Below are 14,327 nucleotides of genomic sequence, written 5' to 3' on the forward strand. Positions count from 1 at the left end.
AAGAGGAAGAGGAGGAGGAAATCCTTGATGACAGTCAGCCATTGTCTGCACCGGGACCTCTCCTGGACGAGGTGGAGGAAGAAGAGGAAGAGGAGGAGGAGGGTGATGATGGAGATGATTATTTAGGGGAGGAGGATGCTTCTCGTGTGTCCAGAGAAAATGTTGGCGTGGCAAGGTCTGGTACAGGGTTTGTGCGTGACTGGAGGGATGTGGATTTGCCAGAAAGTGCTCCTCCACCAAGCAGTCGCACTGCATCATTGACATCGGGAACATTGGCCCACATGTCAGATTATGCCTTGCAGATCCTAAAAAGGGACCCCCGCATTGCCAAAATGATGACCGATGACGACTACTGGTTGGCCAGCATCCTGGATCCACGCTATAAAGGCAAATTCCAAAACATCATGCCACACGAGAACCTAAAGCTAATATTGGCTAATAAACAAGCTACTCTGGTAAACCGGTTGGTTGAGGCATTCCCAGCACATAGCAGCGGTTGGTTCTCACACGAGCCGTACGGGCCGAGGGCAGCTTGGAAGAGGTGTTCGTGGTGCACACATCAGAAGTGGCGTTGGAGACAGGGGTTTCATGACCATGTTGTGGACCGATTTTTCAAGTCCCGCTCACACGACTGGTAATACTGCATCGATGGAAAGTGACAGGAGACAGCAGTTGTCAACTATGGTTACAAACTACTTTTCCTCCCATGTCGATGTTCTCCCTCACAGGTCATTCCCCTTTGACTATTGGGCCGCTAAACTGGACACCTGGCCTGAATTGGCACAATATGCGCTACAGGAGCTCGCTTGCCCAGCTGCAAGTGTGCTATCGGAAAGAGTCTTCAGTGCTGCTGGATCAATCCTGACAGAAAAAAGGTCCCGTCTGTCGACCCAAAATGTGGATGATCTAACCTTCATTAAAATGAACCATGCATAGGTTTCCAAGGATTTTGTTCCACCTTCCCCTGATGACACATAGATTGACAGAAAAATGGCTTGCTTTGGTCCTCCTCTTCCTGGGACTTGACCTATTTCGCCTTTTGCATCAGCTGAATGTCCAACATCAACATATGCCACTTTCTAAAACTCCCTAACTGTGCTGCCTTCCCCCCCCATGGCCGGGGTCACCACCTAGCACACGAAACCGTGCGAGTGCCATTGCCCTGGACAGGTGGGTAGGCCGACTCTTGGGCGCGGGCACTGGCACAGGGTCCCTCATAGTGCAATCAAGTGTCTCTGACAGTGGTGGTGCACGCCCGCCGTCAGACACACCGCCGTACTATGAGGGGCCCAGTGCCAGTACCGACGCCCACGAGTGTGCCCCCCTTGCTTGGGCAAGGCCCCAGCATTTGCAATGTTTACCTCTCCCTGCTCCTCCGCTGTGTAGTCTGAGCCATCAAATCCATACTGGGCCTGACACCGTCTGAGCCTGCCTCCTGATCTATAGACATATATTTTGAATGTGTACACTATGCTATCCATACATGTTATCCGGTGATACGGTACCCTTTCTTACCTTTGTGCAATCACGTGTAATCCATACTGGGCCTGACACCGTCTGAGCCTGCCTCCTGATCTATAGACATATATTTTGAATGTGTACACTATGCTATCCATACATGTTATCCGGGGATACGGTACCCTTTCTCACCTTTGTGCAATCACGTGTAATCCATACTGGGCCTGAGAACGGCTGGCGAGCTGTTAAGCAAGCTACAGCACCTGTGGTTTGCACACGTAAGTTTTTCATTTTCAGGAATGACGGTTAGGCCTAATTCCGGAACTGCGGTTGACCTGCACTTACTGGGAAATCATCGTTCGCGGGTAATAATTGTAATCCCAGATCCCCATCACTAACGGTGTTCAGCGGGTTATCTGCACCTGTAAGCGACAAACGCTGGCCCTTTCAGTGTAGCGCACATGCAGCCACGGACATGTATGGGCATGACACACCAGTTATTGGCCAATCTCACGTGCCAGAGCCGCACGTGTCCCTCTAGTAAGCCGGACTCGGACCGCGGGGCATGACGGAGTCTCGTTCGTTAACGGAATTAAGCTTGCAATGTGTGCATCTTTTTTGTTGCTGGATGGTTGAGGTTGCCCGTGTTGAGTCAAATTACGCCACAGGCTCCACTCCTGGTGGTGCCCTTCTGGACATTCCTTTAAGGTTCAGCTTTGCAACCATACTGCCCATGTAAAACAAACACTTTGCCTTCATGAACGCTGTTTGGAGGGTCGTGACTCGTGGGAATAACGCCGCCCAATCAGTTAACCGGCTAGAGCGATCCTTCGTTGCTCCCAAGCATGACATCACACTCCCTAGGAGGAAGGTAATGCCACTGTGGCGACCGTACTCCTGGGGGCGACACAAGTGCACTGATGCCCAGCCACTGCTCGATGAATCTGCTGGTACATTGACCCAGACCACTACATTCCCCTCGCACTCTACACGGCCTGAATCTGACCCTGATGAAACTCAGGTTACCCTTCCCATATACTGTTTCATCTTGCACGGTGACAAAGAGGAAGCTGCAGATGAAAGTGCAGGTTCGGCCCACCCGCCGTCAGACACACCACCGTACTATCAGGGGCCCTGTGCCAGTGCCGTCGCCAACGAGTGGGCCCCCCCTGCTTGCTCAGGATCACAGCACTTGCAAGGTTGAAATACTGTGCAGTGAGATGGAAGATGAGGACGACGAGGAGTCCAGACTAGTACAGGGATTCCCTAGCGAGGAGACTTATTTCATTGTTTTCAATGTTGGGACAGCAATTTTTGGGGAGCACTATACTCTGGAGAATGATAGATGGGGCCCACCATACACTGGAACATTCCAAAGGTGGACATCAGACACTGGAGCAGCATTTACAGGGCCCATTATACACTAGAGCATTAGAAATGGAGCCCATTATGTTTGGAGCATTATTTGGGCCCATAAGACAGTGGAGCTTCATCCATGGGGACCAACATATACTGTAGCATTATGTGGAGCTCATCATATACTGTTTCAAACATTATATGGGACCAATGATTCTGTATGGAGAAATAGATGGGCCTTGTCATGAGATGTAAAAAGTGAAGTATTTTTCTTTGTACTATACCGCTATTTCTTACCGTATCGGAGCAGCATGAGTTGTGGTATGTGTTAAAGGGGCGCTCTTTCGCCCAGGGCACATGAAAACCTGGAGCCAGCCCCCCCCCCCACAACTTTAGCCAAATAACCCCCATTTTTCAGTGCGTAACTAGTATTATGAAGTAAATAAAGGTTGACAAGCTTCAGTAATAAGAATTTATGCTTTTGGCATTCAAATGGGCACTGTAGGTGTGTTTCCTGTCCTCCTCTCACTGCCGACTTTAATTCCCCATTCACTTACATTGGGTTTCGTGTTTCAGTCGGACCCCCGACTTTTCCCTATAGTCGGCTGATTTCGTTCGACCCGACTTTTGCGAAAGTCGGGTTTCGCGAAACCCAACTCGACCCGAAAAAAGGCAAAGTCGCTCATCTCTAGTTATAACAGAAAAGATAGAATATGTGTGTGTGTGTGTGTGTGTGTGTGTATATATATACACATACATACATACACACACACACAGAATAATTATATATGATTTTTTTTGAGAGCGTGATAGATAGCAGAATAGCCGATAATTCAATTGTCGGCTTCTGTAAAATAATTGCAAAAGTAGACAGGATAGGAGACATGATTTACATAGAGAAAACCATTGCAATTGCGTGGGCTCCCGTGCAATTTTCATCGCCAGAGAGGGCAAGCCTGTGACTGAGGGCAGAAATTAATAGCCTAGAGAGGGACCATTGTTTTAGGTTCCCCCCGGGCAAAAAAAAAAAAGTGTTTCTCACTAAAACTCTTAATTCTTACGGCCCCGTCACACATAGCGACGCACCAGCGATCCCGACAATGATATGACCTTGTCAGGATCGCTGGTGAGCTGCCATTGGCAGCTTCACCAACGATCAGCACCAGCGACACGTGGGTAACATGCAACGCACGTCGCTTAGTTACCCGCAGTGTACCTTAGTTACCAGAGTGCTGGTGCAGGGAGCTGGTAACTACGGTACACATCAGGTTTCTAAGCGGCGCACGGCACTTAGAAACCCGATGTGTACCTTGGTTACCAGCTCCCTGCACCAGCGCGCTGGTAACTACGGTACACATCGGGTTTCTAAGCGGCGCGCGCCGCTTAGAAACCCGATATGTACCTTAGTTACCAGCGCCAGCTCGCTGGTCTCCCGCCTGTCACACGCAGGTCTCCCACCTGTCACACGCAGCGATACGTGCTGGCCAGCGGGAGACCAGCGACCCAAAAAATGTCCTGGCCATTCCAGGACGATCAGCGACACCCGGCAGGGGGGCAGTTGCTGGTCAGTGACACACAGCGATCTCGCTGGTGAGATCGCTGTTGCGTCACAAAACTTGTGACTCAGCAGCGGTGTCGCTAGCGAGATTGCTGTGTGTGATGGGGGCTTTAGTGTTTTTTTTAACCTTTTCAGACTAGTGGATTAATAATGGATAGGTGTCTTAAGACACGTCTCCATTATTAACCAGGCTTAATGTCACCTTACAACAGCAATGTGACATTACCCCCTTATTACCCCATATGTCTCCCGTTACAGGGCAATGGGAAGAGAGAGGGTAAGTGCTGGAATTGGTGCATCTTACAGATGGGGGCAAATCTCCCCACCCCCATCTTTATTTAACTCCCAATCCAATCGAAGCCATCATTCTCCTGTAAAAAAAATCCAAAATAAAAAAGCAACAATATCCCATACCTGTCCGCCGTACAGTCAAGTCCCATGCTGCAATCCATCTGAAGGGGTTAAATAGTTTACAACCGGGAGCGGTGCTAATGATACCAGCCCGGCTGTAAACCACTGAGGAAAGAATAAAAAGCTGTCTGCCCAGCCTCTCCACCTGACCGGAGATAAACTCATAAGAAACTTTCCCACGCTAAACATTTTCCCACGCTGTCAGTTCACCGTGGGCCAGCCCTTATAGTAGTTATATTCTTGTACATGACAAACTCAGTAATAATTAGTGTGGGCCCCTTTGTACATGCATGAGGTGGCAATATGTATAAGACCAGGCTCCCAAAGTACTTCTGACATTTTATGGAAGGGATAGATAACTTAAAATTGTAGATAAAGTGGAAAAAAATTCTCTATCATCTTTCACGTTGTGTTAGGGTAAATTTTTTGTATTAAGTTTGTGAAGGGTTGACTGCTGCTTGCAAAAGGTAGACACAGGAATGCTTCTTGTATAAGTCACCTGCTGGTTTATTATAGCACAGCATAAACCATAGCAGGGTTTAACAAAATAAGCATGGCCTTTCTGAGAAAACTAAAAATAAAGTATGGCAAAGTCCTTGTGTTGGCGGGACTCGCCGGCAGAGGACACCACAAGTCTTCAGCTCCACTTGGAGCCACATGTGGACTCTCTCCTCTCCATACATACAACACAGAAAAAAAAAAAAAAGTGGCTGCACATTTAACTCCCCCAGCCACACCCTTGAGGTGGAGATATGACGAATAGGTGACCTGCCCATCTCTTACCTACTCACCTAAAACCCAGTCCCTAAGGGTGTGTGCACACGTTGCGGATTCTGCTGTGGATCCGCAGCCCAATCGGCCCTGCGGATCCGCAGCAGTTTCTGCTGCATTGTACAGTATCATTTTAGTCAATCTAAAATGGAAAACGCTGTGCAGATGTTACAGATTTTTCAGCGCGGATTTGCTGCGGATTTAAATCCACAGCATGTCAATTCTTTGTGCGGATTCCGCAACGGTTTGGCACCTGCTCCTTGACAGGTGTCAAACCGCAGGGGAAAACCGCAGGCTAATCCGCAGGTCTGCGGAATTTGACAAATCTGCGCTGAAAAATCCGCAGCAGAATCCGCAACGTGTGCACACACCCTTATGGCTGGTTAATCCCTCCAGCACATAGAATGCTGGAGAGAAACTTAGGGGTTTCAGATCACGGAAGAAAGCAATCTTCATGACACCTCTCCTCTCACATACAGCCCCAGTGACCCTGTCAAACCATTAACAATTACAGTAATTATGCAAATTGTCTCTTCAGAGAGGACTAGAACTCTAGTGCCACCTATTGGAAGTAGCAATCCTAAAAGTCAATGTCGACCCTTTAACGAGTCTTGTTACATGACTTAGGATAAAAGCCAAGCCAGAATCTCAATTTGCAGACACTATTTTGGGGTTTGTCCTCTTCCTCTCTGAAGAGACAATTTGCATATTTAGCATATTTCACAGTGGAGCATTGTGGCTTTAAGTCTCCTCATCTTGGCATGCTTGGCATGTCATTCTCCGCAAGGAGAAAAGATACTTCTTTGATAACAATTACAGTAAAAATCACCATACATGATCCACGCAGAATCTACCTCGATAGAAGTCCGAGGTCATGGACTGGTTAATTAGTTGAGGAGCTTCATCCAGTAGAATCTTTGCAGCTTCCAAGTTTTCATGCTGGACCGCAACGTGCAATGCCGTCTCCCCCGCCGCTCCTGTGTATATAGTGGGGGGAAATATGTCAAATAAGGGAACAATCTACTGTATATCTGATTGATCTGAATATGCCTTTGTTCTAGATTATCCCTAATCAATAACATTCTATTTAGAATCTTGAGCCACATTGTTCGTAGAAGGGCAAAATGCAGATATGCGGGAGAGGTATGGTGCCAATGGTTCATGTGTGGTTGTCATAGTGTGGCACCCCTGAGGCTTCAGTCGCCACAGAGGTACTGCACCTTCTCCTAAGGTGTAGTGCCCCACCATCCAGGTAGGGTGGGAACTCCTGACCACGCTCCACATCTGCATTCCACACACAGGATAGTTCAGTGGGGCCACCTAACAGCTTCAGGCTGGGGGTTAGCAGAGCACCCCTCGTGGAACCCTGCTTCATAACATGAGATGTGCTGGGAGGCGGGTGGAGTGAGATGATACAAAAGAGGGAAAGTGTAGGATTTCAGGTCAGTCAGTCAGTGAGTCTGGGGTGAGTCCCAGAGAAGGTCGGTCCGACGAGGGTCTGAGAGAGAGAGAGCAGGCTGACAGCAGGTCAGCCTGAGAGGGGCTCAAGGCGGAGGAAGACAGTCAGTCAGGAGAGGCTGAGGACTGGTCTTAGTGGAACGAGCTCCCTAAGGAAGAGAAGGAGAAAGAGACAGACTGAAGACTACAGATTCCATAAGAGAGATAGAACAGATCGGAACGAAGGAGAATAGAACGACGGTGGGAAGAAGGTTGAGAAAGATAGAGAACCCTTCCAGTTCAGAGAGCGCAAAGGCCGGGGCCTGGTCCCCGAGGTTGATTTGATCTTTATGTCCGGCAACAGACACCGGAGTAGTGAGCTGCTAACGCCTTGCTCCCATCATAGACTTGGGACACAACAGCAACCAATTTGCGAGCCAGGACTCTGAGAGGAGTCCCCGATAGAGGCTACAGCTGTCTGTCATACAAGTAAAGACTAGGAACACCTAGAGAGAGGCATTCCAGGGTAACTAAGTACTGGAGTGCTTCGCACCTAAAGGCGCATTGGAGGAGTCGTTCAGTAAGGTACATGTTGGCGGAGTGTGGAAGGGAGAATCCTATCCTGCCTGGAGGTTGGCTGGAGCCCTGACCTGGAGAACACAGTATGGAGGCAGGCAGTGGTGTGAACTGCAAACAGTGAGTAAAGCTTTGGAACCGCATACTCTGGTGTCCTCCAGTTATTCCCGCACCGCTACATCTGGGTACCAGCATCCATACCAGCCTGCGCCTCTCCACATCCATTGCACCTACACTGCCCTGGGACTACAGCTCTACCTGTGGGGAGCTACACCATCTTTGCTGCACCACACCATCAGTCCCAGCGGATCTGCATGCAGCGTTGGCTCAACATCTTGATTGCCAAACACCACGGGTGGCGTCACGAACTACTCTAATAAACTCTAACACCATTAACATCACCGCCATTGATATTGGGCGCCCAGGGCCATGGATCGGGTCACCGCTGCTGTGACACATTCCCGCCTGACACCGGCCCGGTACCGAGTACCCCGCTGCCCTGGGCGAGCGTGGGGCGACCCAATAGGAGTAACTCATGAGCTGGAGGCAGACTGGTTTGTGGATCGACTTGAGACTGGGGTAAAACTGACAAGGATCCCAGGAACCTGTGGAGAAGCTGCATAGTGGGTCACCTGCTGTGCTTTTGGGGATCCTTAAGCCAGAGATGTTATTGTCTGGCCTAGCAAGGCACTAGGCATCAGACGGTAGTTGCAACTTTAGAAACTTTAGTGCGAAAATGGCAACATTTCAATTTTTTATTCTTACTACACTTTGTTATCTGGGAGAAAATAATTTAACACAAAAACCTGATTTAAACATTAAGCCATTTCTGAGGCTAGCTACCCTTTAAGGATCAACATTCTTGATTTCACCAGGACTGTTACCCAATCTGGACCCAAGCAATGCAGTGCTTATGCAAACTCTGCTACCTAGGTGTTCTCAAGGTAAAGTGGACTGATATTTATGGATTGTTGGGGCTTAGATGTCCCATATTTGGCCTTTGGCATTGTTTGTAAGGTTCAGTCCTGTGGTGAAGTGGACTGTAGGGGAGTAACTGAGGGCTTAGCTCGAGTGTGGCACTGAGGAATAGGGACAGGGGTATAGAATATCCAGTCTCCAATGTAACAGATAGGAAGGCTTGTCGTGATGGAAACATTTCTAGACTCCATAAAGTCATCACCAATCTGTTGGAGTTAACATTCCACTACATTGTGAGATCTGCGACATTCCTCTTCTGCCCTTCTGGGCTGTGGGGTACTCGGTACCGGGCCGGTCCTTCAGAGGGGAATGTCACAGCAGCGGTGATCCGGTCCGTGGCCCTGGGCGCCCATGTAAAAGGGGTTGAGTGATTCGTGACGACACCTGTGGTGTTCGGCAAGGGAGGTGTTAACCCGACGCTGCAGACAGATCCTCTGGGACAGATGGTGGGGTGCAGCAATGATGTTGTAGCCCTCCACAGGTAGGGCTGCAGTCCCAGGGCAGAGTAGATGAAGAGAATAGGGGCTGAGGAAGAGGGTGCAGTGGCTGGCACAGAGATGTAGCAGTGCTGGAGAAGTTGCAGAAAGAAGGCAAGGACACAGCAAAGTGTAGTTTCTTTACCTTTACTTTGTAAGTGCAGTCCAGGGTCCTGGTTACAGATGGCACAGGAGCAGGCTAGCCTGGAAGCAATTCAGGAATCTCTCTGTCAGATGGGTTGTGTAGTCTCTTTCCTAGCGCTTACTTGAGGTACATACAGTACTGTGTTACACTGAAGTTCCTCTTTGTTATCTTCTCTTTTAACTACCTCGTATGGCAGACAGCTGTAGCCCTCTATTTCTCTTGGCTCACCCGTCGCTGTTGTGCCTCCGAGTCTTAGTTGGGAATAGATCATTTACAGCTTCCTATTCCTCTGGTTTCTGTTGCAGGACCTTCAGTATCCATACAACCGTGGAGACCAGGCTCCAGATCATGTGGTCCAGCTGGGAATGGGCTCTCAACTTTGCTCAGTCTCCCAGCTTCTCTCCACGTCTACACACGTTGCCCTCCTCACACTAACTGACTAATCTCCCCTCCTGGCCCTCAGAGAGAAGATCTTCCCCTTAGTATTGGTTCAGAGCTCCCTCTGCTGGCCTGGAGTGGGAACTGTGTTGCATGACATGGTTAACTGCTAGAGAGACCGTTCATTGCTTCCAAGCCTGACATCACCCTCATTGGAGGAAGGCAATGCCACTGTGGCGTCCATACTCCTGGGGGCGCCACACTTCACTATTCACATAAATTTGGAGCAGGAAGAGAGAGAACTGTGCAGCCGCAGGTGGAAGGACATTATACGAGTGCTCTGTTTGATAACTAAGGATGCCAACTGCGGAATATAAGGCGCACATGCTTTAAAAAGATTTTTTCTTGCTAAAAAGCGTGTTTTAGGCTGGGATCACACATGCGAGGAATACGGCCGAGTACCCGGCACATTTCCATTCTTACTTCATCCCTTGGACCCTCACCTCTCTGGAACGGATCGCAACTCTCATCTTCTAGAAGTTCCTTTAGTCGTTGAATGTCATTTTCCTTTGCAGCTCGAAGAAGAGGAAGATCCAGAATCCTAAATAAAGGGTGGAGCAGAATTATTTCAACTCTGACTATAAAGTTATCCGACCTCCCACCCAGATTACAGGGATAGAAGGACTATGTAATAAACATGGCTCCCTATTGATCTTGTGCAGCTAAGCTGAGCCGCAGTGTAAAGCAAGGGAAACCGACAAGGAAGATGCGGTGTTGTGATGGATTTCAGACCATTGTTGATTCCAACAGGCAATGAGGCTGAGCCCTAATGGAGCAGAACCTCCCGTGCCAAATTTTTGGAGGAGTTTTTCCATTGCTATAGCAGTTTTCAATTCATGGGAAGAGTCTTTGAAGAGTTTTTTTTTTTTTTTTTTTAAAGAGTACGCACTTCAAAAACTCAATGTGCACTTATACTAAGGATACCATATAAAAATATAAGGCCTGTGTAGCCTACATGGATAACTGCAGAGGTGGGGCCCCGATGGGTTGTCATGACAGCTGGGGGTCTGCTGCTGACTCCTGTGAAGGCCGGCCCGCGGCTGATGTTCATAGATCCTGATTTCTACCATATTGCTGATGACCTGCTATGTGTAGCAAAAGCCACAGGATGATCGTGGCTTCAAGTCCCCTAAGGGGACTGTTAGATACAGTAATAAGCAAGAGAAAAAAAAAAAAAAGGAATCATATTACCGGTTCAGTTTTACCATACATTGAAAATGAAAAAAAAGTGGATTGCCCCTTTTTTTTTTGCAATTTCAACTCACTTGGAATGTTTTTTTCTTTTTCCAATACTCTATATCGTAAAGTAAATGGGGTCATTCAAAAATACGATTCGTCCTGCAAAAAACGAGCCCTCACATGGCTATATTGATGGGGGAGAAAAAAAAGTTATGGCTCTGGGAAGCAGGGGAGGAAGAATTGAAAACTGAAAATTACAAGGTTGTAAAGGGGTTAAAGGGGTCTTCAGTGTTTTCTTAGTGTTGTTCCACCTCGTGGACCCTCAGGGGCAGTTGTGTTGCCCTCTCTCCCATTCATGGTTTACACAGGCACAAGGGGCTTGGCCACACATCTCAGATACTGCAGCTCATCCCATTCTAGCACCTAAAAAGCCATAAAGTAGCCACACACGTCTCAGATACTGCAGATCATTCCATTCTAGCACCTAAAAAGCCATAAAGTAGCCACACACGTCTCAGATACTGCAGCTCATTCCATTCTAGCACCTAAAAAGCCATAAAGTAGCCACACACGTCTTAGATACTGCAGCTCATTCCATTCTAGCACCTAAAAAGCCATAAAGTAGCCACACATGTTTCAGATATGGCAGCTCATTCCATTCTAGCACCTAAAAAGCCATAAAGTAGCCACACACGTCTCAGATACTGCAGCTCATTCCATTCTAGCACCTAAAAAGCCATAAAGTAGCCACACACGTCTCAGATACTGCAGCTCATTCCATTCTAGCACCTAAAAAGCCATAAAGTAGCCACACATGTTTCAGATACTGCAGCTCATTCCATTCTAGCACCTAAAAAGCCATAAAGTAGCCACACACGTCTCAGATACTGCAGCTCATTCCATTCTAGCACCTAAAAAGCCATAAAGTAGCCACACACGTCTTAGATACTGCAGCTCATTCCATTCTAGCACCTAAAAAGCCATAAAGTAGCCACACATGTTTCAGATACTGCAGCTCATTCCATTCTAGCACCTAAAAAGCCATAAAGTAGCCACACACGTCTCAGATACTGCAGCTCATTCCATTCTAGCACCTAAAAAGCCATAAAGTAGCCACACACGTCTCAGATACTGCAGCTCATTCCATTCTAGCACCTAAAAAGCCATAAAGTAGCCACACACATCTCAGATACTGCAGCTCATTCCATTCTAGCACCTAAAAAGCCATAATGTAGCCACACACGTCTCAGATACTGCAGCTCATTCCATTCTAGCACCTAAAAAGCCATAAAGTAGCCACACACGTCTCAGATACTGCAGCTCATCCCTTTCTAGCACCTAAAAAGCCATAAAGTAACCACACACGTCTCAGATACTGCAGCTCATTCCATTCTAGCACCTAAAAAGCCACAAAGTAACCACACACATCTCAGATACTGCAGCTCATCCCTTTCTAGCACTTAAAAAGCCATAAAGTAGCCACACACGTCTCATACCGTTTCCTCTGGATCAGCTCCATCTTCTCCTCCTCCGTTGGCTCGTATTGTGTAGCCCAAGAGCTGAGCCTTTCTTTGAATAGATTAAACATGTTGCTGCCTCGGTCGGTGGTCCCAGGTCAGGGGTGGAGGGTGGTCACATCATCGGTGCTGTCCCTTTAAACCCAGATGTTGAGATGATCACTGATCGGTAAGGTCTGGTCTTGTAAGGAGCAATCAGGTGCTCAGCGTCTCACTTGAGTCTTCTCCATTCCTATCCCCCATCCTCACCAGACCTGTTCCTCTCGTTGTTAACCTGTGTAGTGCTGGATCTCTGCATAAGAGGCCGGACATACGGCAGGAATGTGAGCGGAGCATAAAGGCAACGCACCAACATCAAAAATTAGAAAGACTCAGATTTTTCCTTTTTTTTGTCTTCTGGCAACTTTTTAAAACTTGTATTCAGACACTACGCGTTCCTGAAAATGTCTGGTGACAACTTTCCATTGTCCTTACATCTTTCACACATCAACCTGCTTTCCTAGGATCCTGAACAGCAAATCTGTTATTAATTTTTAACCCCTCAAAAACAAGTCGATTTTCGTTTTGTTTCGCACTTTCACGTTTCCTCCCCTTCTTCCTTTAAAGGCCACATTTATTTGTTATTTCTCCATAGCAGTTTTTTTTTTTTGCAGGATGAGTTGTGGTTTTGAAAGACATCAGTCATTTTACCATATAATGGACCGAAAAATGGGAAAAAAGATTCCAAAGTAGGATAAAATGAAAAAAAAATCAGCAATTTTTTTTAACATGTCTGACCATGCTCGGGTGCTAACAGAGAGTCTTCTGCGTGCTCAAAACATATGCTCGAGTCCCCGCGGCTGCATGTCTCGCAGCTGTACGACATCCGCAACACATGCATGGATCGCCTGTTTGTTCGTCACTGCAATTACGGCGAAAACAAACTTGATTGTCTTTTTTTTTTTTTTTTTTTTTTTTAAGTGGAGGAGAAAAAAAATTAAATAAAAAAAAGAAAAAAAAATGCTTTGTGTCTCCATTTTCTCAGAGCTGTAACATTTTTTAATCACTGATGGAGTCTTGGGAGGGCGTCTTTTTTGTGTCCTGAGACTATTATTTTATTGATACCATTTTGGGATCATATGATATTTTGATCATATTCGATAGCATATTTTTAAGGAGGAGTGATGATGACCTCAAAAAACCCTCTTCTGACTTTTTGAATTTTTTTTTTTTTTTTGTCAATGCAGATTTTTTTTGACCAGGTTAAGTAATTTTGCATTCTGATAGAGAATATGCTTATTTATGCTTTAATATTTTTAATGGGGGGAAAAAAAATGGGGTGATTAGAAATTTTTTTTTTTTTTTTTTACTTTTTTTCTTACTTCTTTTTTTTTTTTACCCTCTGCAGCATGTGGAGAGAAAATGTGTTCTGTGTCGGAGAAATTTGCTTCTTTTTCCACAAACAAAAAAACAAGGTCAGATCAGTCTTGCTGAAAACAAGAGGCACTATCTGTAAAGTGAGGCATCATTTTCCACCGCCTACTACCCTCTATGGAGGAAACAAGCAAAGGGAGACGCAGAGATCATGCTGAGCTTTCTAGTAAGTCTTTTATTTCACCCCAGAGCTGGATTCACATCTACTCTGCTCAGTACTGATGTATAATTTCCTCCATGCTGCTGCCGCTTGTATGCGCTCTAAGGAATGGCGAGCAGGATCCTGCGTGTGCTGCATATTGGAGATCATCATAGTCTTTACCCAGAAGCTCAGAGACAACTGATAACTAGAGATTAGAGCCTGGAGAGTGAAAACTGGTAAAAAATGCAGGATACAAGTCATATAATGGCCAGAAATAGTGTCATTTCTCATACGCAAGTCACCTGTCACATGTCCTTTAAATCCCACCTCTGGGAACCTCCCCCAAAATAATGCAAATGTGAAGCATCTCTGCAATAAGGATTGGTGCAGCGCCATTCAATCTGTAGTGGCCGCTGTTGGTAATGCATTCAGAAAGAATAGGAGTTGCCCTGCAATACCTGCAGCTGCCACC

At 46.9% G+C, this 14,327-nt stretch overlaps 1 protein-coding gene across 1 annotated transcript in view; it reads right to left on the reverse strand.

Moving 5' to 3' along the window:
* Positions 1-12,468, reverse strand: part of LOC141056270 (transient receptor potential cation channel subfamily V member 6-like) — a 66,346-nt gene extending 53,878 nt beyond the window's left edge. Inside the window, exons 1-3 of the mRNA XM_073553012.1 lie at positions 12,280-12,468; positions 10,048-10,145; positions 6,409-6,531 (exon numbers count right to left, since the gene is read on the reverse strand). Coding sequence (XP_073409113.1) covers positions 6,409-6,531; positions 10,048-10,145; positions 12,280-12,371 — 313 coding nt within the window. The 5' untranslated portion in view covers positions 12,372-12,468. The remainder of the gene's footprint in view (positions 1-6,408; positions 6,532-10,047; positions 10,146-12,279) is intronic.
* Positions 12,469-14,327: the final 1,859 nt, after the last annotated feature.

This window comes from Dendrobates tinctorius, unplaced genomic scaffold (genome assembly GCF_039654945.1).
Source record: "Dendrobates tinctorius isolate UK_male_01 unplaced genomic scaffold, ASM3965494v1 ptg000196l, whole genome shotgun sequence".
Lineage (NCBI taxonomy): Eukaryota > Metazoa > Chordata > Amphibia > Anura > Dendrobatidae > Dendrobates > Dendrobates tinctorius.